At 33.4% G+C, this 27,801-nt stretch overlaps 1 protein-coding gene across 1 annotated transcript in view; it reads left to right on the top strand.

Moving 5' to 3' along the window:
- LOC149410171 (orexin receptor type 2-like) overlaps window positions 1-18,338 on the top strand; it is a 538,676-nt gene extending 520,338 nt beyond the window's left edge. Inside the window, exon 7 of the mRNA XM_089648681.1 lies at window positions 17,866-18,338. Within this exon, the coding sequence (XP_089504807.1) occupies window positions 17,866-18,179 (314 nt within the window). The 3' untranslated portion in view covers window positions 18,180-18,338. The remainder of the gene's footprint in view (window positions 1-17,865) is intronic.
- The last annotated feature ends 9,463 nt before the right edge of the window (window positions 18,339-27,801 follow it).

Here is a 27,801-nt window from a genome sequence, read left to right on the forward strand (position 1 = left end):
ATTTGAAATAAGAATACGAATTGAAAAGGAAGTATAATGAAGAGTGTACGATTCAAAAATATTTTTTCAATACGGAGAGTTTCAAAGAAAGATTCTGTTAGTAAAGCTTCTGAGAAAATATCCTTCAAGAGATTTTAAGTGTTTTGTATTTGGGAAATATTTTTACGAGAGATGGAAAGGCTGACAGAGATATTGAAAGAAGGGTAAATGCAGGTAACTCCATTCATGGAGGACTGAACGCAGTTGGCACTAACAAAAAAATTGTCCAGAGAAGCGAAGCTAGCAGTCCACAATGCAGTGCTGGTACCTACCTTGATGTATGGAAGTGAGGGATTGAACTGGCAGACAAAGGATGAAAGTAGACTGAATGCTGTAGAAATGAGATCTCTGAGGCGTATGTGTGATAAAACCATATATGATCGTGTGAAGAAATGTGAAGATCCGCAAAGAGTGCAAGACTGATGTAAGCGTAATGAGTAAGATCAAGAAAGGGACGCTTAAATGTTTTTGGCATGTAGAGCGAATGAGCCAAGAAAGGAGTGTAAGGAGAATATATGACGCAAATTTGAATGGTAGCAGAAGTCCGGGATTCAGAAGTGAATCAGATATTTGAGTCGGGCCATGTCAAGAGTCAAAATAATAGAAGATTAGTTTGCGAAAATGTATGAATGTGAATGAGGCAAGGAGTGTATTCCAAGACCAAATTGTTTTGCGGTCCGTCTCCTCTGCCTACCGTTAGTTAGTTAGCGAATGTTTTTATGTTGGAAATTTTAGGTTACTAAGTAATGCGTTGTTTTACGATGTACGATGATTGAATTATTTCTAAACATAGGCGTAGTTGATTATTTGTTTTATTATTATACTAAATTGTCCAGTTTTGCTATGTTAATTCGATAAGCACACATACAATGAAATAAAATACGACTGGATAGTTTTAAAACGAAATTATTATTCAAATTACTTTCAGTAGCAAAGTTTCAACATTTGCTGGGTATCCTAGGAATGAACGTTTTCAAGCGAAGTTCATAAAATATATTATCCATCTCCGTAGATTGTTAGTTGGTTTCACTGAATATAATATTATTCAAACACATTAAATTATACACGTACGTAAATTATCACAAATTAACTGAAACCGTAAATGTGCTAATTTTTATCACCCTCTACCTTATGGTAGAAAGTAAACAGCAGCGTTTTAAAACACTGCCATTTACTTTTGTGCTCTGGTGCTCTGGACCCTGGCCGGACATCAGAAGGTGTGGGTTCAATTCCCATCGGCGGCATTTATTTTTACTCTGGAGATATTTTCAATTTGTACGGATATTTCAGGCGAATAATTATTGCTTATAATAATTTGTTAGGAATAAATGTGATGATGTTTAGCTTAATTGTTTTTGAAACAATGCGATAATTGCGAATTGAAAAAGCAGCGCGCTGATGCCACTGACCTTAGAGATTCGCAAACCTCAGAGAAGATAGAGCCACGTAAGCATAATACTTTACATAAGATTGCACCTCAAAATCAGAAAATTATAAGATTTTGAGAAGTCGTCTTTGTAAACTTCAACACGTCATAACATGGTAAAGCGAAGTCAGGACTCAATTCAACCAAAGTAACGAACTACACTGTGCCTCGTTAAAACTATTAACTATCAGATAGAAATAAAATGGCAATTGCAAAAGATTCAAAGTGATATTAGAACGTCGCAAAATAAATGGAAGCTTTAAAAACATGATGTTAGAACTTCATCATTTGAAGATTTATAACACAGATGGCTTTGAAAGTTGTTTTGGTATTGGAAATGAGACGAAGAAATGGTTTTGCATTCAAAGGTCATTTTTGAAAAATAAATTTGAGTAATAACCTTGTCCAACAAAGGGACGCATGTAAAATGTTAGTAAGAACCTTGTCCAACAAAGGTGACGCAATATAAAAATATTAGTAAGAACCTTGTCTAACAAAGGTGACGCAATATAAAAATATTAGTAAGAACCTTGTTCAACAAAGGCTACGCAATATAAAAATGTTAGTAAGAACCTTGTCCAACAAAGGTGAGGCAATATAAAAATGTTAGTAAGTCCAACAAAGGTGCCGAAATATAAAAATGTTAATTAGAACCTAGTCCAACAAAGGTGACGCAATATAAAAATTTTATCAAGAACCTTGTCCAACAAAGGTGACGAAATATAAAAATGTTAGTTAGAACCTAGTCCAACAAAGGTGACGCAATATAAAAATTTTATTAAGAACCTTGTCCAACAAAAGTGACGAAATATAAAAATGTTAGTAAGAACCTTGTTCAACAAAGGCTACGCAATATAAAAATGTTAATAAGAATCTTGTCCAACAAAGGTGCCACATTATAATGAAAAATTTAGCTTACTTTAGGTATGCCCACAAAATGATTTTTATTTCTTTAGTGTTATTACCATTTTCATTCCAACCAAAAGATATCTCAATTTGATTGATGTAATTCAGAACCATCTGTTGCTTGCCTTATACTCTACTTAACTTTTACCTAATTCTCATAACTATTCATTAAATATTATTAATTGTGGGGTTTTGTGGAACACAAGGCTGTATAATATAAATCGTGTTAGCCGCGCGTAACATCAGTTGGTAACCAGTTTTTGACACAATTGACGCCACAATTATAACATTTTGGGTAAACACAATTTATGGGGGTTAAAAGAAATAGTGCTCACTTGGGAAAGTGATTTTCTTCACAAGGGGCGCAGTGACAAACTTTCGGAACCCTTGCAAACTTGTTAACAAGTTGAACATTGCTTCGTTACTAGCGATGAAATACAGATAAAATAATTACATTTTTAAAATAAACTCTAATTTTATTGATTTCTTTAAAGGTAAACGTATCTTCCGAAAACTAAATTTTAATGCAAAAACACAAGGGATAGCAATTTTTTTATTATTTTTTTTTTTATTTAATATTTGAAAACATATACTTTTACATAGATAAGTATACAGGATAAAAAAAGATATAAAACAATAGAAATTAAAGTAGCCTTTCCTCACCATAAAGAGACAATGCTCTTGTGTTTGGTGAGGGAATTCTAGTTCAATTATGTACATGTTAGTATTAAGGTAAATAATTTATAAAGAAACAACACAAGATTTAAACAATATTACTTCTAGATGTAAGTAGTGAACGTATTTTGGACTTATAATAGTTTAAGGTAATTTTTTAATTTAAGGTGAAATTCCTGAATATTTTCGATATTTTTTAAATTTAATGGAAGGTTATTAAAATAAATTATGCCTAGATAAAGATAGGTATTTTGAATGAGCTTAGTGTTAAATTTTCGGATTTTAATAGTTTTCTGGTATCTTGCTGATGTATTGAATTGCAAGTTATGAGTATTTGACTATTTATATTATTATTATAAGGGTTCAATTCCCTTCGGCGCGCGGCGACACAAATTTCTCTCGGATGATTTTTTCAATTTATATTTGTTTTTCAGGCTAATAATTTGATAAACTCTAATTTTGTTACCGACTACTGCAACAATAATTATTATTGTTAATAACTAACTAACCACAATGCCGTCAGAGTGGATAAATATTGTTAAATACTCTTCCGTTATTCTGACTCTTCACTTGGCCTGGTGCAAGTTTTTTGTTTACTTGATCGTACCATGTCTTCCTCTGGCGTCACCGACTTTTTTACTATTTTTTTTTATGTGACACCTCACAAGAGAGTCTGTTCATTGTAGAGGCAGGGGAACTATGTCGCAACTCGGTTGGGCAGCTTTGTGAGGCGGGTTAAGGTAGGGGCTGCATGAAGAGATTTATTAATGTGAGTCTTGATTATATGAAGAAGAAAACAGATGGTCCTAGCTTGTTCCACAAGCGAACCTACTTACAAAAAACGAGTCGAAGAAACGACCAGTTCTTGTAAAGTCTAACATCAACTGTGGACTGGTGTTCCGCTCATGTACGTTAAGATTCACGCTCGTACAACGGTGCATAGGGAATCAATGCTGCTTGCTCTTTTGAGCAGGCTCTATTAAAATACCTGTAGAACAGAATCAGTAAGCCCACATTGTGTCTATGCATTTGTGATGGCAATCGGTATATTAACAATGGATTGTCACACAGACGAAGCGCCCTCCTTTGCACAGAATCAAGAAGGTTTATCAAGTGTTGTGGGCTCCAGCCTAGAGGTGACTAAAGTGCGCACTTTAAATTTATATGGGACGTCTTTTATCATTCATTTGCATACGTCATATTTTCTCCTCACAGTCCTCTGTACGTTCATTCGCGTCTTCCATTTTTTCTATAACCTTAAATTGTTACTGACTATTGCTAAAGTTCGTAAATGTAGCAAAATCCGCCACAGATTTTGTTATTTATATTAATAGATAAACGGTACAATATATATATTTTTATAATATATGTAATTTACTCGCTAAACTAGTCACAGACGAGAGAGAAATAACCATCTACAAATGTGCCTAAGTACGCCGCCCTTTTTCATTAAAACATGTTACTAAGAAAACAACTGTGGTAAAGTCCGTGAACAAGGGGTTAGATAAGAGTGATCTAATCTCACTTTTTGTGAATTTATTAGAGTTACGCGCTCTTCGGGTGATTTTTCCACTAAAAAATCACTATTACAGTGTTTCAAATATTATTATTATTATTACCTATTGATCTAGCGCAGGGGTTCCCAACCCCGTGCCCGTGAACGATTCGTATGTGCCCGCCACTATTCGACAGTGATATATCTTTTTCATCGACATTAATTAAAAATATGAATTATTTTTATTTATTTGTTAGAGTTTTAATTTTTTTCAGTGCCTAGTTTTATTAAATACGTTCGTATGTTTGCGATATTGTATGTATGAGTGGTTCCTTTACTGACAGTACTGGTCGTAACCTGTCTAGCGGCGAGCCAGACTGCACTCTTCATGCTAGCCTGGAATGGAAAATTCTATTTATTTATTTATTTATTATTGGATAATTTGTATAGCGCCGCTTTTGTGAGATATCACCTCAGGGGCGCTTTACAGTTGATGCAGGTATTACAGAAAATATAAATATTACAAAAATAGAGTGAAGTTAAGTTAAGTAAAATGAAGTAAAGGAACAGGTGACACGAAGATAGAAGATGGAGACTCTGCAGCAAGAATCCCAGGTGGTGAAGAAACTGGTCCAGCTGCTGCAGCGAAAGAGTCCACCGCGTCCACCAACAGTGCCAGCACGAGGTTCGTCATCCGTCCAGGTATGTGTCTGCTGCTAATAAAGCGCTGACACACTATCCTCTCACAGATACCAGACCTTGGCAGCACCGCTGTGACGTTCTACGAAGATAGAAGATGGAGACTCTGCAGCAAGAATCCTAAGTGGTGAAGGAACTGGACCAGCTGCTGCAGTAAGAGAGTCCACCGCGTCCAACAACAGCGTCCAGGTATGTATCTGCTGCTAATAAAGCGCTGACACCTCACATAGACAAGAGACCCTGGCAGCACCGCTGTGACGTTTGGCAAGTCCATCATTTATCTCCATCACTCCTTGTGCACGCAGAAAACCCTAAGTGAACGAACGCCACGAACTGAGCCGATAAACGCCGAAGGCGCCAAAACACATGGCACATGACTCTGCCATCTCTGTCTTTCAGTAAAAGCAATACGCATGGCCCCGACAGCCAAACTGACAGTAGTCACGTACTCGTACCGTCCTGATCGGTTCGGCGATCATCAGCTCACTTCGGGTTTACGGCGTGTACAAGGAGTGATTTGCAAATAGCATTCCCTGCCTGAAACCGCGTTGTTGTCATTTTGATTGCGATTGCTGCCCCGAGTTTGTCGATTAAAAATAGGCGGTGCCCGCCACCTTACCTATATATTAGAATGTGCTCTAGAGTAAAAAAATGTTGGGAACCCCTGATCAAGCCTAACCAAACCTAACCAAAAAAATACCTAACCAAACTAAAAAATGGAGTTATTGGTCTAATTTACACTCATTGTCACGTACAATAGAGAACATGTCAACAACCGTTATCCTAACCTAAGGAAAATGATGACGCCATAGATAATGGTATTGAAACATTGGTCTAACCATCAAACTGACCTTAAAACGTGAAATATTGAAAAAATTATATTTAATTTTTTCTTTGTATATATTAATAAAAAAAATTATTTACTGGGAAAACAAACAGTTTTACAATTTAATATAAATAATTACATTTTACATGTTGCATTAAACAGTGAAGTTTTCACATAAAATTCATGTCACGTTCAGAAAAAACATAAAAACACCCTAACGAAAATAATTGAGATGATATCTTACACACAGGAGGGGGAGAGTACGTAATTAACAATTTGATTTAATTTCTTCCGATATGCATTTAGTAAATTGAACTTAGGACAAATGGAAAATATCAGCGTCTGAAAATATATTATTGTATTTTGTGCATGTTCTTATGAATAATGAATGTTGTGTGTAGTTAGTTTTGGAGTGTGCGATGTGGAATAGTTTCTTTGAATGTGTGTTTCAAACTGGGCAGTAAAAATTAGTATTTTTCAGAAGGTAATTGTTATCAACAGCTTTATGGATAATTTTTGGTCAGATATATCTCTTATATCTTCTAATGTTGTTAGTTTGTGGAATGCCAATTAGTCTTTTAAATGTTGGGGTGGTCGGAAGGTTTTAAAGTGTTTCAGAACTTTTCTTTTTTAATTCCTTTTAACCTTTCAATATTAACTTTATATTTCTAATTATGCTGTTTTAAATATGTTTGAGTCAGACTACGGTGGTGACTTCTCTACAAACTGAAGGTCGATAAACAACAGTTTAACAGGCAGGTGATCGGCAAGGTTTTCACTACACAGAGACACACATAATGAACACGATTATATAACTTATTATTCTAATTATAATTACGCCTTATAAAGTAAAATATTGAGGCACCACTCCTGCAGTTGGTGAGATTAAACGCCGGTGAACCTTAAGGTTGTGTCAGCGAGTCGATTACAAAATCCACCGCCTCTGGATGAATCTGAGCACTTCGTCAATTAAAATTCCTTCTCCATTTCCTCAGCCAGCTGTATATCGTCATCAAGCAATTGTGACTGGTCCCATGAGCTCAGTGTGTACTTTGAGAGTTTATTGATATCCTCAAAGATAACCACAAAATTACTTTTCAAAATAGTATCTTTACATTTTTGTCCGAACAAAATACAAAATTTACATTAGCATTTATCAATATTTTGCAAATTTGTAGTAAGACCTCTCTTGCTTTAGAATGTTAGTAATTAAGATTAAATACTTGAGTTAATGTTATAAATTGGTGCTTTTCAATGTTTTACAGGCTTCCCTGGATTCTCAGGTCAGTCATTTATTAAAAACAGCACTTATTAGTGTATGTCTGCTAAATATATATAATTTTAAATACTACAATATAATACATTATAAAAAACATTCGTGATGAAGAAGAAAAGAAAAACAAAAATGTAAATTTTTATTTTTAAATATTTTCCCCTAGTTTATGAAAACTTAAACGCTGTAACTGACTATTATTAAATAATTTATACAGTGTGATTGAAAATTTTACTATTTTTATACAAATTAAAAATGTTGTGTTTTCTTAAAATTCAAATGGGACCATGATACAGGTTTATTTTGTAAATAAGTAAAACACAGAAGAATTTACAAAGTTTCTTCTTTTAAAAATCGTCTTTTTTATTACAATTCATATTTTTATTAGTAGACCTACTGAAACACATTATTTTTTTGGTAAACTAATGTATTTAAGACAAGATTTTTTATGCATAGCACAAAGGGTAACAATTATTTTACAAGCAATAATTATTCGCCTGAAACACTCATCCACATTGAAAAATCTCCTGATAAAAGATACATGAGTCCCGTTGGCGTCATGTATCTTTTATCAGGAGATTTTTCAACGTGGATGAGTGTTTCAGGCGAATCATTATTTTTTTGTTTAACTTTAATTGAACCCCCCTCTCCAGGAACTGGCTGTGATCTTTTAAAATGTCTTTTACAGTAAAAAAAATAAAATTTCGGTTTGGATTGAACCTCCCTCCCCGGGGACTGATTAAAATGAGTAAACCGCACTACCACTGAAGCCAAATCCTAATTGGATGGTACCGAGATTTTTTTCGCTTTTAATTTTTATAATCTCAAAGAAATGTGTGTGCGCGTGTGTGTGCCACCAAAAGTTGATCGAATGCATTTTCATCAGCCACGAGCGGCTTAAATTCTACTTCATTCATTCATTCATTCAATCAAGAAAACAATACATTTTAACGTCCTTTATGCATGACGGAAAATAACTATCCACGATTTACTAACCAAGCGTTGCTAAGCGACCAACTGTTGTACGTCTCACCTTAAAAATTAATAAAATTGTAAATTATAATTTTTTAACACAAGTACAAATATATTGTAATACAACTTTTCAGTCATTATCAAATGGTATTAGATGTCATGGTCATGTCTCATATATAAAATAATGTATTATATTTGTGTATGGCAATTATACAACTCACTTTTGCAATGATATTGTATTATAATTCAATGAAAAGCATCTATTTATGTCGTTTTGTGTCGTGTCACAGCTTTATAAATTTTAAATGTATTAAAAAAATCGCAACTATTATAGCTTTAAAAATATATATACAGAGTGACCGACCAGGAGTAAAGTGCGCCAACTTCGGGGGAGATTCTACACGAAAATACACTTAAAAATCGCAAAAAATTGTTTCGAAATTCCATGGTTTTAATGCAGTTTTTACTTTAGTAAGTTGAATTGTTTGTATGGGAAAATTATTATTACATGTTTATCTTTTCTACTTCTATCATCATGTAGAATCATCTGCCGAAGTTAGCGGACTTTACCCCCCGGACCACCTGTATATGTTTTGACAAGGTCTTTCGAAAAGTGCAAACTATTATTATACTAAATTGTATTGTTCCAGATTAGCCACTGAATAAAAAATCACTAGAAGTGGGTCAACACCGATTTGAATGAAATCTAATTTTCTTCGATTAGGTCCCAGAAAGGCCAAAGAAATTTAATTTAATAAGTGCGTACTTTCCGAATGACCGTGTTTTAATATTATGTTATGAATTTAAAAAGCCCTGCATGTTGTGCGTTTTTGTATTAATGACATTGAAGCCAAATCTAGGATGAAGGGAATTTGCCTGGCAGTCATCTTGTATGACAAACTTTGAGGATGATTTATAAGCGCTAAAGCAATTATAACGGCTTATATGTGTCATTAATTAAGCTGTTAAAGACAATTTTTCAAACGTATTCCTTCTCACCCGTCGCTTCAAATTGTTCTCGAATAGCTCTGTCTAGGGCTTTTTAGGTACATATATTATGTATATATATTGTGACGACATATTTTTTCCACCTAGAGTTCCACCAGCACAAGGATGAGTGCATGATACCATAACCCCAATGTTTAAATAATACTACCTATATACATATATTACTATCTTAATGTTGTGTTGGTGAAAACGTAAGCTGAACAGAAAAGTTTATTAAACTGTGTATATTTTTATTATAAAATGCTTTCGAGAATATTGTTTGTGTGTTCGTAATATTAAAATTAACCAGTCTTTATTTCAGAGGAATGTACACAGTGCCTGGAAACTCGTAGTACTAACTGGTGAACTGATTTTGTTTTTTTCATTCGAGCTTTCGTTTTCAAGTTGCGGAAAAATAAATTGAAAAACGTGAAAAAAACAACAACAAAAAGCGAACATTTAAAAAAATAAGATTTTTGGGATCTCTATATCTTGAAATTCTCCAGTTTTCCGCTTGTACTACGAGTTTCTGGATACCGTGTATTTACAAATGGTAATCATTATAGATACAAACGCAAAGAAAAAACACAACCTCTGTGTTCGAGCAATTAAAATCCTGGACTCCAAAAACGGAGGTCACGGTTTCGAAACCCGGCTTACGCAAATAAATTTAATATATCCGTTTTAATTACATCACATAAATATCATAACTAATTAAAAATATAGTAAGATTGTTTAGTATATTTGCGGCACGATACAGAATGTTAAATTCATTCAGAATCACCCTAGCGAAAGAACACCATTCAGAATCGATACGTTGACTGAAATGGCTTTAGCAGTGTTTAGTGATCAGATATAAATAGCCAAATACTTCCCACCCTTCAATTATTACTTTTTTAGCCACATGACACACCCAAATTGGTTCAGGGTAGTCGGGACTCTTACGAAACCATCGCAAATTAGAAAATTCAATACTAGTAATCCTAAATTTTTTATATTTTTGTTTTTTAAAGTAAGTACCTACAGTAAAAAATAAATTTAAATTTTATTTTACTTTTTTTGTTAATATAAAGTATCAGTTTCACGTGAACCATGTTTTCTTAAAAAATTCTTCAACTTTTCTTACCTTTTGTTTTGTGGATCGAACAGAATAAAAATCAATAGCTATATGTATACAATAGAGCGAAACACCCGTTCACAGTTGATGTTGGCTTCATGAGAACGGGTCGTTTTTTCGACTCGTTTTGTGTAAATCGCATGAGAAACGAGCTACCGGCATATGTTTTTCCTCCTTCGTCAAAATCACTGCAAAAATATAATCTACAATAACTGTCAGTTACAAATCTACAACTTTAAAAAAGAAAGAATTAAGAACAGAAGAATACAAAATTTACAATATCGGATCGATAGGCGTAACTACCGACGATTTTAAACGGATTTCTCGAGCACGATCGTGCTTATGATAGCCAAACCGATATTGAAAATGCAATAAATTATTAATCGACATACGCTAGTAACGCTAGAGGTATTTTCAATAAGTTGATATTTTTAAACGTCAGACGTCTATGTTAAAGTTGAAAATTCTAATAAATTAACGATTTCGATTTGAAATGATAATTTAATATACATTCCGCATGTACTTTTTGACACTAAAAATTGAGTTTATTAGTTTATGAGGTCTTTAGTCATAACTAACAACTTTTGTTTCTCCGAGCTGGAACGGAATCAATTGATCGCGTCTAAGATGAAATTATTAAGTCCATGGATCAATATTTGTGATCGATTCATAAATAAGCCAATTATTTTGCATAAAAAACAACATTATAAAATTTTTTTGCACATTGTCAGATTATCCGACACCTAAAATCAGTATTCAAAATCTGACCGTACTTGCAAATATCACTAACTGGCCATAGATTACTGATTTTTTCAATATCGTATTAACACAGAGGTTTATTGTTTATATTATATTGATCGTCCGTGATAAACCTCCTGAGTCCAATAATGAAAAAGATTATGGAACGCTGGGTCTTATAATCTGTATTTTAAGTCTACCCGTGTAAGATTCTACGAGGAAGTAGAGTAAGATCTGCTCGTAAATTTGCTTGAAGATGACAGGAGAGGAGTGTAGAGGAGAAGGTACTTAAGACACAAGAAACTGCTGAAAACTGACTTTGCTTAACGAGAAGTTAACGAGAATTATACCTGAAAGGTACAAATTGAAGCGAGCGATGCATTTTTAAGGTTTCATTTATGTGAATCTTAACTTTGATGCAGAAAAACTCGTTGTACAGTAAAATTGTACAGCGTTAATAATATAGTTGGATATTTTTTTAAACTTTTTCCCTCTCCATCTTCGCAAAAAATCCATCCTTTGCCTAACCTTGGTAAGCGGGCTAATGGGCTAAAAAATAAAGGATTTTTATAAACACAAAAAAACGTATTAAGTTTTGTCAAAAAAAGCAACCTAACCTAACCTTGGTGAGCGGGATAATTGATTGATTGATTAACTAAGAAAGGATTGCTATAAACACAAAAAAGATATAAAATTTGATCTAAAAAGGCAACCTAACCTAACCTTCCCTTGGTAAGCGCGATAATAGAAAATTGTTTTATTAACTAAGAAAGGATTGCTATAAACACAAAAAAAAACGGTATGAAATTAAGTCGAAAAAAGCAAGCTAACCTAACCTTACCTTGGTAAGGTGTATTGTAAATGGAAACACAGTCTGTAATACAAAAAAAAATAGAAGATTTTTTGAATAACTTAGAAAGGATTACTATAAACACAAAAAAACGGCATGAAATTGTCGAAAAAAGCAATCTAACCTAACTTAACCTAACCTTGGTAAGCAGGATAATAGAAGGTTGTTTGATTAACTAAGAAAAGTATTAACGTCAAAATAAATTATTAGAAATATAGGTATTATTTATTTATTGTTTTTTTGCTTAATTCGTAGAACTCCATTTAATTTTTTTTAAATTTAATTAAAATCAAATTTAATAATATAATTATTCAGTTCTGCAAGTAGTTTTTGGTTTTTGTTATTTTTTTATTTATTTTTATTTATTTAATTATTTTAATATTACATATAAACAGAGTGATCAAGTATTGCCCATCTCACTAGGTGTGAAAACGCCTGTGTTGAGATGCCAATTTACAGAGCGGTTGTTAACATACTATGAAACATGACACAATAATAAAATAATATTACATATAAACAGAGTGATCAAGTATTGCCCATCTCACTAGGTGTGAAAACGCCTGTGTTGAGATGCCAATTTACAGAGCGGTTGTTAACATACTATGAAACATGACACAATAATAAAATAATATTACATATAAACAGAGTGATCAAGTATTGCCCATCTCACTAGGTGTGAAAACGCCTGTGTTGAGATGCCAATTTACAGAGCGGTTGTTAACATACTATGAAACATGACACAATAATAAAATAATATTACATATAAACAGAGTGATCAAGTATTGCCCATCTCACTAGGTGTGAAAACGCCTGTGTTGAGATGCCAATTTACAGAGCGGTTGTTAACATACTATGAAACATGACACAATAATAAAATAATATTACATATAAACAGAGTGATCAAGTATTGCCCATCTCACTAGGTGTGAAAACGCCTGTGTTGAGATGCCAATTTACAGAGCGGTTGTTAACATACTATGAAACATGACACAATAATAAAATAATATTACATATAAACAGAGTGATCAAGTATTGCCCATCTCACTAGGTGTGAAAACGCCTGTGTTGAGATGCCAATTTACAGAGCGGTTGTTAACATACTATGAAACATGACACAATAATAAAATAATATTACATATAAACAGAGTGATCAAGTATTGCCCATCTCACTAGGTGTGAAAACGCCTGTGTTGAGATGCCAATTTACAGAGCGGTTGTTAACATACTATGAAACATGACACAATAATAAAATAATATTACATATAAACAGAGTGATCAAGTATTGCCCATCTCACTAGGTGTGAAAACGCCTGTGTTGAGATGCCAATTTACAGAGCGGTTGTTAACATACTATGAAACATGACACAATAATAAAATAATATTACATATAAACAGAGTGATCAAGTATTGCCCATCTCACTAGGTGTGAAAACGCCTGTGTTGAGATGCCAATTTACAGAGCGGTTGTTAACATACTATGAAACATGACACAATAATAAAATAATATTATATATAAACAGAGTGATCAAGTATTGCCCATCTCACTAGGTGTGAAAACGCCTGTGTTGAGATGCCAATTTACAGAGCGGTTGTTAACATACTATGAAACATGACACAATAATAAAATAATATTACATATAAACAGAGTGATCAAGTATTGCCCATCTCACTAGGTGTGAAAACGCCTGTGTTGAGATGCCAATTTACAGAGCGGTTGTTAACATACTATGAAACATGACACAATAATAAAATAATATTACATATAAACAGAGTGATCAAGTATTGCCCATCTCACTAGGTGTGAAAACGCCTGTGTTGAGATGCCAATTTACAGAGCGGTTGTTAACATACTATGAAACATGACACAATAATAAAATAATATTACATATAAACAGAGTGATCAAGTATTGCCCATCTCACTAGGTGTGAAAACGCCTGTGTTGAGATGCCAATTTACAGAGCGGTTGTTAACATACTATGAAACATGACACAATAATAAAATAATATTACATATAAACAGAGTGATCAAGTATTGCCCATCTCACTAGGTGTGAAAACGCCTGTGTTGAGATGCCAATTTACAGAGCGGTTGTTAACATACTATGAAACATGACACAATAATAAAATAATATTACATATAAACAGAGTGATCAAGTATTGCCCATCTCACTAGGTGTGAAAACGCCTGTGTTGAGATGCCAATTTACAGAGCGGTTGTTAACATACTATGAAACATGACACAATAATAAAATAATATTACATATAAACAGAGTGATCAAGTATTGCCCATCTCACTAGGTGTGAAAACGCCTGTGTTGAGATGCCAATTTACAGAGCGGTTGTTAACATACTATGAAACATGACACAATAATAAAATAATATTACATATAAACAGAGTGATCAAGTATTGCCCATCTCACTAGGTGTGAAAACGCCTGTGTTGAGATGCCAATTTACAGAGCGGTTGTTAACATACTATGAAACATGACACAATAATAAAATAATATTACATATAAACAGAGTGATCAAGTATTGCCCATCTCACTAGGTGTGAAAACGCCTGTGTTGAGATGCCAATTTACAGAGCGGTTGTTAACATACTATGAAACATGACACAATAATAAAATAATATTATATATAAACAGAGTGATCAAGTATTGCCCATCTCACTAGGTGTGAAAACGCCTGTGTTGAGATGCCAATTTACAGAGCGGTTGTTAACATACTATGAAACATGACACAATAATAAAATAATATTACATATAAACAGAGTGATCAAGTATTGCCCATCTCACTAGGTGTGAAAACGCCTGTGTTGAGATGCCAATTTACAGAGCGGTTGTTAACATACTATGAAACATGACACAATAATAAAATAATATTACATATAAACAGAGTGATCAAGTATTGCCCATCTCACTAGGTGTGAAAACGCCTGTGTTGAGATGCCAATTTACAAAGCGGTTGTTAACATACTATGAAACATGACACAATAATAAAATAATATTATATATAAACAGAGTGATCAAGTATTGCCCATCTCACTAGGTGTGAAAACGCCTGTGTTGAGATGCCAATTTACAGAGCGGTTGTTAACATACTATGAAACATGACACAATAATAAAATAATATTACATATAAACAGAGTGATCAAGTATTGCCCATCTCACTAGGTGTGAAAACGCCTGTGTTGAGATGCCAATTTACAGAGCGGTTGTTAACATACTATGAAACATGACACAATAATAAAATAATATTACATATAAACAGAGTGATCAAGTATTGCCCATCTCACTAGGTGTGAAAACGCCTGTGTTGAGATGCCAATTTACAGAGCGGTTGTTAACATACTATGAAACATGACACAATAATAAAATAATATTACATATAAACAGAGTGATCAAGTATTGCCCATCTCACTAGGTGTGAAAACGCCTGTGTTGAGATGCCAATTTACAGAGCGGTTGTTAACATACTATGAAACATGACACAATAATAAAATAATATTACATATAAACAGAGTGATCAAGTATTGCCCATCTCACTAGGTGTGAAAACGCCTGTGTTGAGATGCCAATTTACAGAGCGGTTGTTAACATACTATGAAACATGACACAATAATAAAATAATATTACATATAAACAGAGTGATCAAGTATTGCCCATCTCACTAGGTGTGAAAACGCCTGTGTTGAGATGCCAATTTACAGAGCGGTTGTTAACATACTATGAAACATGACACAATAATAAAATAATATTACATATAAACAGAGTGATCAAGTATTGCCCATCTCACTAGGTGTGAAAACGCCTGTGTTGAGATGCCAATTTACAGAGCGGTTGTTAACATACTATGAAACATGACACAATAATAAAATAATATTACATATAAACAGAGTGATCAAGTATTGCCCATCTCACTAGGTGTGAAAACGCCTGTGTTGAGATGCCAATTTACAGAGCGGTTGTTAACATACTATGAAACATGACACAATAATAAAATAATATTACATATAAACAGAGTGATCAAGTATTGCCCATCTCACTAGGTGTGAAAACGCCTGTGTTGAGATGCCAATTTACAGAGCGGTTGTTAACATACTATGAAACATGACACAATAATAAAATAAAATAAAATCTTTTTTTTTTTAATTATACAATTCAAGTATTATAAGACAATATATTTAAAATTACTCAATGGATATGTTTATTGGAGGTAATCGATGATTTTACTTTTAAATGAACTTTTTGTTTGCGTATTTCTAATGTCAGTAGGTAAAGAATTGAATAGTTTAGTAGCATTGTATTTAAAACTTCTTTGACCATAAGAGGTTTGACAAACTGGGATGCTAAAAGATTTTATATGTGACTGTCTTAGGGCTCTAGTGCTTATTCGTTCTTCAAACATATGTGCATTTTTAAATTGATGAAGCAGGATATTTTTTGAATACAATTTTTCCAAGTTAGGAACATGAAGTGCCTTAAAAATAAAATCAGTGCTCGTCCTCAATGGGACTTTGAGAATAACCTTAAGAATTAGTTTTTGAATCTTTGCTAAAGGTTGTTACAGCTGTTTCGGCTTTCAAGGCCATTTTCAAACTGTCAGTTATCAGTGTCCATTTTCAAACTGACAGTTTGAAAATGGCCTTGAAAGCCGAAACACCTGTAACAATAACAAAAACCAACAAAATACTTGCAGAACTTAATAATTATATTATTAAATTTGATTTTAATTAAATTTTAAAAAAAAATAGGTATTATTGTCAAAATAAATTATTAGAAATATAGGTATTAATGTCAAAATAAATTATTAGAAATATGGGTATTAATGTCAAAATAAATTATAAGAAATACAGATATTAATGTCGAAATAAATTATTAGAAATATAGGTATTAATGTCAAAATAAATTATTAGAAATATAGGTATTAATGTCAAAATAAATTATTAGAAATATAGGTATTAATGTCAAAATAAATTATTAGAAATATAGGTATTAATGTCAAAATAAATTATAAGAAATACAGATATTAATGTAGAAATAAATTATTAGAAATATATGTATTAATGTCAAAATAAATTTTTGGAAATAAAGATACTAATTTTAAAATAAATTGAGGAGATGTTATTAAAAAATATCCGGCTTATAATACTTTGGTGACTACTGAAACTTTTTCTAAATTCCTACTTTCAATTTTTTCCAATAACGATCCCACTGTATTTAAACGTATTAATATTATCTATGCTAATCTGTCCATTCTTATTTATCTTAATTTTCATGATACGCTGTATCCTTAACTTTTGTTTTTGAATTTATTATTTTCATCGTACTAAGAAAAGATTTCTGTAAACCCAAAATACCTACAGCATAAAATTTCGCTCTAAATATAGTGTTAAAAGGGCCTAAACTAGAAATAGGTAGCCAGCTCACCGGTTAGAATAAATTACCTCCTCATTCGTTTGTGCACCACTACCCACATTAGACACTTTATTCACAATTAAATATGTTCCCCGGCATGGTTTATGGCACACCTTGTCCTAGACTATGACATCAAAGCATTCTGAGATAATTGGATTCAAAGTGGCAATATGAGAAAGAAATAAAATAATTGGTGTAGTAGGTATTTGATTCGTTGTTAAATTTTGTACAGTTCGTTCAGTAATAGTTTTGTTTAGAGCACGTTTTAATATTGTTTTCAATATTTCTGCATCATCAACTCAGAAAATCAAACATTTTAATTGTCTTCGTCTAATACTATGGGTGCGAAATGTTACAAATTTGTCTATCTCTAGATATCTTACCTGCTCTGACTATGCAATTGTTACAAAAAAATTACTTAAACCAGAAATTTTCTTTATTCCAGGTAAATTCCGTCAAGAATTCCGGCGTTCTTTCTTCGAGTGCCGCTGCCTGGGTCTTGGTCCCACCAGGCCCAACGGCTCTGGTCAGAACGTCTGCGGCCGTGGCGCAGTGTCCAGGGCTGGCACCAGGCGCGAGACGTGCGCCAGCTACCGCCTGCAGCACCTGTCCAACTGTGACAAGATCGAAAGAGACAGAACCCGGATCAGGACACAAACCTCCTTCGTGGAGAACAACAACAGGAAGCAGATCAGATCCGATTCAGTCAGTGATAATCCTGCCACAAGATTGACCGTGGATATGGACTCAATACAATGACGCCGATTTACAAACAACCCGAGAACCACCAACAATCAACGCGATTGCTATTTTGACTAGGAATACTGTAACAAAGACTGCGATTGCTCCAATATAACAGTCCAACTTGCAACAATTTCGATCAGTTTTATAGCAAAACTGCTTTGATTTAAGGTAAATTCAATCAATCTTCTAGCAAAACTTTAGTTTCCCCTGCCAGTTTTCTGGTCGAGAATTCACATCCGGATACGAGTCCGATGAGATTATCGTCAGGGTAAACGAAAATGATAAGAATTCTTTTTGAGTTTAGTCGATTGAATTCTATAAGAGTGGATTATTTTCTAAGAATAAAAAGTCTGTCAATTTTGTGTAATTTACCATTTTTATTCTATTTGTCAAGTTTAAGGAATTCCACTCTTTTCTATTTATATATAAATCTATAATATAAAGTAAGGAATATAATCCGTATATCTTTATTTTTATTTTGTACAGATAAGTAAAAAGTTGCAAGTACGATAAAGTTCTCGAAATTTAATTTCTGAAATAAAATAAATGTTGCCGAAAAAACTTTTCTTTAATAAAAGATAGATCGATTTTTTTAAACTTTAGGACCTAAAATTTATATTTAAATAATAATGTGTGTATTAAAATAGCTTCAACAGAATATCAAAATTATATTATTTAAAATAAAACATGTAAATATTATTTACATTTAAAACACTAATTGAGGAAAGTGAAATTTCGTATTTTTTTATTTAATTACTATCTTATATTTTTAAAATTTTAAGAAAATAAATTATATTTTATTACATATAAATATTTTAAAAAATATTTATTCTTAGTGCTTCTCAATAAGAGGGTTCTCAGCGAGGTTCAACTTCACGGTTTGGGTGTGGTTTTTTTCAACTTCAAAGACGAACTTTTTAAAAATACTTGTCAATTCTTTTTCCGATGATTCTTTAAGCCAAGATTTGATGGACTTAATTTTGAAAATTTTTGTTTTAATTTGCTTGATAATGTTTCAGACAGAACCTTAGGGACATTTAAAATTACGAAATAAATAGATAATTAAAAACTAAGAAATAAACCGCGAAAAAATATTATATTAATTTTTTCTTTTTTTTAAGTCATTATGCTAACACTCAAAAATCAAATTAATATTACATTTTTTTCATGTCGTACTATTTCATCACTAAAAAATATTTCTGTAATTTTTTTTGCCCTGAAGAAGCTATACAAAGTATTAGAAGTATGATATATACCAATTTGAAAACAAACTTATAAAACCTATCAATTGATAATTTATTCTAGAAATACTTTCGGTTTTTTAAATCATATTTAACAGAAGTAGGGTTAAAATGAACTTATTTCGGGAACACGACACGCCCACAACATATTTCTATTAAAGTGCATTTTCAGTGTAATGTTTTGAATTTATTGTATAAATTCTTTATATTTGATAGTGACTAAACAGTTCCAAATTTAAATACTGGTGGAAATTCAATAAAATCATAGACATCGAAATTACTAGATGAGTCAATCGGGGAAAGGGGAATAAACCAATTCACGCGGAAAGCGGGAGGCGACGTGAAGATCCCATTTTCGGTGAATTTTCAATAAATAAATCTGACAGTATACAGGCAACACGCATTGTAATATCCCCATTTGGTCCTCGAATCACTAGTCCTATATTACTAATTAATACTACATTATATCCTAAATCGGGTTAACAAAAGTTCGGGCTTATTTACAAATTTTAATATTTTATTACACTATTTAATTGGACACTTTTACAAATGTCTTATAATCTAGCCACTCACTCACAACATTTAATCCTGCGCAGAAATTCCCGCAATGAACTGCGCTGCAGATCTTTGCCTTATCTTAACGAACTCTACTTTTCTGCGCATGGTCTTGTTATTTTAGTGCGCACTCTTCAGTGTTAAATGTACGACTGTCATAGTTTATTCAGAGCATTCTCGAACTTTCCTGGTGCCAAAACTATGGTCACGTGGTTTTGCCTTCAGCTCACCGAAATGATACCCAGATTTCATATTCGGGAAATCTATTAATTTTAATGTCTATAGATAAAATACTTTTTTTAATTAAGTATGTACGTTCCTTTAACCTCTTTTTATTAACTTACATATTGGTAATTATATATTTTTAGAGTAAAAATTAGGCATGAAATTAAAGTCGTAATTATCTTAAATATTGTGTAACTAAAATAGGCAAATGTAAAAATGTATATTTTCACGTACCTAAGTAAATTTGGGGAATATCAACGCTGTACAACGTCATACTAAATTTATTTCGTACATATTATCAAACTATTAAAATTAGTATTATTATAGATATAATATTTTTTGAATATTTTAACATTTAATAAAAAATAATTGAAAAAACATTCAGACTACCGTAGCACCCTTTTGTATATTAACTCAACACAGGAGGAAATAAGGATTATAATATCATTCACGACCTTTATCATATTTGGGGATGCTGTGTTAAGGGTCTTTTTTAAGGAGAGGAAGTAGTGGAAATGGGTTTTAAAGAAACTCTTGTTCAAGGAGGGAGGAAACAAGAAGCAAAATCATTACACAGCCGAGTAAAAAATAGTCGTTAAAACGACCCGTTCGGTGACAAATGTCAACCATGTACAAATGGTGCCGAAGGGATCAATGACGCTAGTTCCTCGGAGCATCTTCTATTGTAATACCGGCAGACCAAGGACAGCATACCTACCTAACGCCTGTCGTAATTCGTTTGTTTAGAAAAAAAAATAGTTTAAAGTCTAAGGTCCGGTTGTTTGAACGCCTGTTACATTTAACATCGTCATAAATCAACCATTCGCGCCATCCATTTATCTCTAAGGACTCCTTTAAGATCTTTTTGCATTTATATTTGGTCTACTTTCATCCTTCTTCTGCAAATTATGTGCCTCACATCTCACATATACTGCTATATATCAGGGTTGGCATCAGAACTATATTGTAGACTGCCATCATTTGACTACGTGAATAAAGCAAATTAGTGGCCCCTAATGGACGCGTATATCTTTATTAATTTTTGGAGGCGATTTATTTCTTTTTTTTATTTGAATAAAGGTTAGTTTTTAATGAATACGTAATGACGTACATAAAAATTGTCGCTTTGGGAAATTCCACATTCTAATTGGATATTTTTTATTCGTTTTTCTTCAAGGGCAACAACGACGTTTCTTGATTTTTTTTTTTTTTTTTTTTTATTTAGGAGAAAAAACAGATACAGATATCAATTGACAAGAATATACAAAACATCAACTAGAGAATTTACCTGCATCCAAACTATTTCTCACGAATTAACTTAAACAGCAGTTAAAAACATTTACAAATATTTTAACTTATAAATAGGGGAATATATACATAAGAATATTATTTTACAAATAGAGATATGAAAGAAATGCGCAATATCCTTATAAGAATTTACAAATTATTTTGAAAAAATTTAGAGAGTAAAACAAAAAAAAAAAAATATATATATATATATAAATAGATAAACAATGTTAAACAGAAATTAAAAAATATATACATATTTAAACAAGTATGTATGTCTAAGTTTTTTACTATGAACTTTGTAGGAAAACAGTCTTCATTTTTCTACTAAAAGTAGTGCGTGTATCAAAGAATAAGTCAGAGTCCTCGAGGTTTTGGTTCTGATTAAGTGATTCGCACATTCTTCTGATTGGATCCCTGACACCAGCATTTGTACGCGTCCTGCTAATGTGGAATAAGTCGTTAAGCCTTGTTACTCTGGGTGGTACTTTGAAGTTTATTAATTTCAGTAAGTCGGGACAGTCAATAACGTTGTTACAGATTTTATACAGAGTCATGAGATCAAGGTATGTTCGCCGGTTAGATAGAGTGGAGACTTTATAACTCGAGAGCATATTTATGTACCCGCGTTTGGGTGCGCTCATTCTGTAATTGAGGCAACGCAGAAATTTCTTTTGAATACTTTCAATATTTTCTTTATAGATATCGTAAAGTGGATTCCATATGGAGGTGCAGTATTCAAGTTGAGAACGGACCAGAGTGTGGTAAAGAAGAAGATATGTTTCAGGTTTTCGAAATTCACGGCTGTTTCTGATGACAAATCCTAGCATGCTGTAAGCTTTATTCACAATATTATCAATGTGCGCATCGAAGTGGAGTTTGGAATCAAAAAGAACGCCTAGATCTCTTATACAGTAAACGCGCTCGAGTAAATAATTACCAATACAATAATTGTGTTTGATAGCGTTGTGGTTTTTAGTAAAACTTATTTGTTTACATTTATTGTAGCTTAGGTAAATTTTGTTTTCATTGCAAAACGTTTCGAACCTTACTAAGTCGCTTTGTATGAGCAGACAATCGTTTAGATTCCGAACAATGGCAAATATTTTTATGTCATCAGCGTACAAAAGATATAAACAATGCACGAAACATTTAGTAACAGTGTTAATAAAAAGAATAAACAACAGCGGACCCAGGATTGACCCCTGAGGCACGCCAGAAGTAACTGGTTCCCATGTAGAAGTGTGTCCTCGTAATGATACGGCTTGTTGTCTTTTTGTTAAATATGAGATAAACCAACGTAATAAATTTCCTCTAATTCCGTTGTACATAATTTTTTTGATAAGAATAAGGTGGTCAACCTTGTCAAAAGCTTTTTTGAAATCGCAATATATTGCATCTACCTGGTGGCCTCGATCCATACTAGTAAATAAGAAATTTGAGTAAATAAGTAAATTACTCATGGTAGATTTGCCTTTTACAAACCCGTGTTGTTGTTCAGTAATTTTGGCAGCAAGCTGGGGATATATATTGTTATGGACAAGTCTTTCCAATAGTTTAGGGATCGCCGAGAGAATGGATATTGGTCTATAGTTTTCCACTCTTTGACGCGAGTCACCCTTGTGGACCGGTATAATATAGGCCAACTTCCACCTATCAGGGAAAACTCCATCACTCAGGCATTTATTAAATATTATGGTAAGCGGCACACACAGTGACGACGCAGCAGATCTAAGGAAAAACGCCGGTATTCCATCGTGACCCGCACCCTTGTTTATGTCCATCGATTTTAAACTCGAGTGCACTTCTTTTTCCGTTAGTTTAATTGTGTGAATGTGCGCAAGTCCAGAGTCCTGAACTTCCTCAAGTTGGTCAATGTTAATAATTGGGTCATTGATAGAGGAAGGTTCAAATGTTGACTTAAAGAATTCAGAGAACATATCACAAATTTCCTGGGCATCGTTAGATTTGCGCCCTTCGAAGGACATTGCAGCAGGATATCCATCAGACGATTTTAATGAGGATATGTATGACCAAAAGCTTTTGATGTTATTTTGAAATGAACTTTCGATGTTGTCAAAAAATAACCTTCGGGTTTCATAAGTCAGTTTTTTGTATGTAGCACGTAAGAAGGAAAATTCACGATAATCAGAAAGACCTTTATATGTCTTCCATTTGAGCCAGACTTTATCTTTTTTCCTTGATAACCTAATAAGTTCTGGAGTAAACCATATGGGGAATTTGTCATTTCGTCGTGCCAATACTGGAATAAGCTTATCAATTACATTGTTTATTTTTAAATAGAATCGATCTACTGCTTTTTCGGCTGATAAATTTGCGATTTCAGATAACCAATCAATACAATTAATGTCCTCATTAATCTGAGCATAATTAGCTTTCCTGAAATTGCGCCTACGCTGTATTTTGTTTTTGATTTTTGGTTGAATTACGAAGGATAAATCAAATTCAAGGGCTGGGTGGTGTCTATCCTCTGAGATGAGAGGGTTGATGCTACGTGTAACATTTGTTTCACGACTGTAGAATACGAGGTCTAAGTATTTTTCATTATGGTTAGGTATACAGTTATATTGGAATAAGTCCATCAATGACATTGCTTGAAGCAACGTTTTCGATGCAGCCGTATTTGAGGAGGCGAGACCTTGACTGCTGTTTTCGGAAAATGACCAAGTCAGAGTTGGTAGATTCATATCTCCTAGTACACAAAAAGTATTATTTGGTTGTGATGAATATACAGATTCCAGGTTTTTGGAGAACGTATCATAGACGTAGGTTGTGAGGCAGGAGGTATGTATACTGCACATATGATGAGATTGAAAGACCTTACCGGAATAGAAATGAAGATTTGTTCGATTTGACCATTTTCCCAGTCTTCGAGCCGGGAAGATGCAAGCTCCTTGCGCACTGCTACCAACACACCGCCTCCATCCATTTTACCAGTGAGTGTACGGTCCCTATCACGTCGGAATACCGTGTAACGCGAATCTATGAATTCAGCAGTATTTATATTTGCTACAAGCCATGTTTCAACTAGAACTATAACGTCGTAGTTATTCGATAATACATTAATTAGTAGCTCCTGGGTTTTGGTCCTAATACCACCACAGTTCTGGTAATAAACGGTTATAGATGATGATGAGATCATTTCACCAGAGTGGGAGTGCCGTTTGACATATTCCACAATCGCACGAGTGATACATTATGCAGGGCATATGAGGCTTCGAAATTACATAAAAAACATAGACTACTTATTAGATCAATGAATGTGAAATATGTTGACATTTTAGAATGTGAATGAATATGTGAGAAACATGGTATTGGTTTAAAGTTATAGGGATATTGCGCGCTAAACAAAAATATAAAGTAGCTTTGAAAGAAACAAATTACAGGATACAGAATACTGTGAGAAAGCGGATACCAAAGACAGCAGTAACATGTTTGTAGTCACATGTTTTGCTGATCATGTGTGATTATCTTTTGAAGGTCTCCCTCACGGCGAATGGTGAAAACCCGAGAGAGATCGTTTCTCTTCGCCAGAATACTGCCGTTCCGCACCCAAATGTATTTAAAGCCGTTAGCTTTTCCGGCGGCTCGTGTTTTGGCAAATAGGATTTTATTTTTCAATGTAAGGTGCTCGTTTATATAAAAATTGGTGGTGGGAGCACCAAATCCTAATTGCTCCGTGGTAAGGCCGCGGCGAGTCCTTGCTGCAGCGATGACATCATCACGAAGTCGTTTTGTGGATAGCTGTACGACTATATTGCGCGGACGGTTGGAGGGCGAGGAGTGGCCGCGAGCGACGCGATGCGCAGAAACCACACAGCTACTTGGAAGCGGGACGTTAATGTTGGATCCTATTTTCTCTATTAATGTCATCAAATTTTCGCCCTTTGCTTCGGGAATCCCATGGATGTCTACATTGCATATTCTGCTGCGCTGCTCCATCTCATCTTGTGCATCTCGGAGTGACTGGACTTCTTGCCGGAGGTTTGAGTTTTCTTCTTGGAGAACGCTCACACATCCCAGAATTTTTGTGTATTGGTCCTTCCACTCGTTAGATAGCGCATCTAATTTTAACTGAACAGCGTCAATTGCTTTCTTGTTTTCAGTGCGCATGATTTCAAGTTTCGACTCAAAAAAATTGATTAATGAGTCAGTGTCAATGTTAATCATTGACTGATGCGCCGACGGTGAATCAATAGGGCCAGACGTGGTTGCTAAAGGTGAAGATGTATCTTTCTTTGCACTGCAAACCTTGCGAGTTTTAGACATTTTGGTTGATTTATATCTTAGTTTGTAGGTAGGTTTCTTATAGTTGTTCAGAAATACCCCTTATTGAGTTAAAATTAATTTAACTTATTTGTCTATGACAAAAAAAAAAACCTCTTCACAAATTCAAAAAGATTTCAAAAATTCAAAAACATAAATTGTCTGTGGTTATAGCTTACAATGACAGTGAATTCGTTATGCGTAATTTTTCAGGGCAATATGTAAAGTTGTTTCGCACTGTCAACACGAAATACACTATTATTTTGATTAATTTTTCACTAGTTTATATGTTTCAACTTTGATTACTTGCTAAATTTGCTTAAATTTCAGTACTTTTGTCATTAAATATGGATCTGTCAGAATCAGCTGTTGTTTTCACTTGTCCATAGACAATTTTGAAACTATAAAACATTTTTTTTCTGCCAATCTCTAGATGTACATAAATGAAAGATCATGATTTTGTCTTGGCACGCACTTTAGTCGAGACAGTACCCTAAAATAAGGCTAGAATCCAACATAAGTGATGAAGTTGTGTAAAAGCAATATTTTGGTGCGCGGCCGGGTGTAATGAACGGACCTACGGTCGACTTTGCCCTGGCAGGCCTAGAAAATCGATGTTTCCATAAGGTTTACTTTAATTATTTATGATGAACGTATTACTAAAATCTAAAATGTTTCTAGAAGGATCCTTCGGGAAGTTACTAATTCTTCGTCTAGAAAAATTAAAATCTAATGCTTATACAAAATTATGTTTGAATGGTAAGGTCCTGTTTTTATTCATCTTAAATATAAATAACTAACATCCGTAGGGATCTCTCTAGAAACATTTCAGATTTTAGTAATACGTTCATCAGAAATAATTATAATGTGGGCGACGAGCAAAACCCAGTTATTAGAGTCTTATGTCGCCTTAGCCGGTTAATTTTTGAGTTGACAAGTGAGTGGGGTTCCCATCCAGACGCCATGGGTTCAATACCTTTATGGGCTATTGCGCAAGCAACATCTTCCGCTACAATTAGTCGGAGTTTTTCAAATATCATCAGGCTATTAGTGACTCGGGGACGTTTTTCTTTCTAATCTTGTTAAATTTTGGGATATTACACCTTATTGCACTTCCTCCTTCTTTATTTTACGTTTCGGTCAGCGTTACAGCGTCAGTCATCAGGGCAGATGTGCAGATTGTGGTGAAGTGTGTAAAAAAATATCTTTCTACAAAAACATTGGTGTGTTATTTTACTCTTTTTTACTCGACGAGATATCATGCAAACATTTTTTTAAATTCTTAAATATGTGTATTTTTCATATTATAATAAGCTATAATGTAGGTAAGCGAACATCATAACATCATATCACTTAGTATTTTTAAAACATTAATGTAAGCAATCTAGTTAGTTATCATGATTATTTTTTGTGTTATTATGCCGTGTTCCGATACCTCCTTCTTTTGCCAGTGTTTCAGTGTCTACCATCAGGGCAGGCATAGCAGTCATAATAACCCAAAAATTAATCACAATAAAAAATAGTTTTGGCCGTGAAGTCTCAAAACATACCGAGTAGATAGTTGTCTGCAGTCAGTTGTACATTGTCCCAAATTGTTTTTGTTAAAAAAGTGTTGTTAGTTATAAATATATAGTTATACTATCCTATGTATGTTTCAAAAATAAATATAAATTTTAAATTCATTAGTTAAGGTGGGTGGTACAATAGAGGAAACATTGAAAAACGTAACAGTGGTAACTTGATAGAAATAAAAAATAATGAAATTATTTTTCAAGGAAACTAATTAATTACGAAAACACTGGATAATACCGATTGTGATAACTAGATATCGGAACATATGCACTAATCGAAGTGGCGAAATATTCACTACCAATGCCCTAATATGCACTAACATTGCCAAAATATATGCCTAAGCAGGAATATCTCTTTTCAAACCCAGTTCTTTGGGAAATTTTAGATGACATGAGACATTTATTTTTAATTTAGTTGTACTGTTTTATATGTCATGTCATGGGGGGTTGGCTATCGTTATTTAGATGAGG

The sequence above is a fragment of the Hesperophylax consimilis genome, chromosome 28 (genome assembly GCF_061612785.1).
Source record: "Hesperophylax consimilis isolate HC1 chromosome 28, BYU_Hcon_1.0, whole genome shotgun sequence".
In the NCBI taxonomy this organism is placed as follows: domain Eukaryota; kingdom Metazoa; phylum Arthropoda; class Insecta; order Trichoptera; family Limnephilidae; genus Hesperophylax; species Hesperophylax consimilis.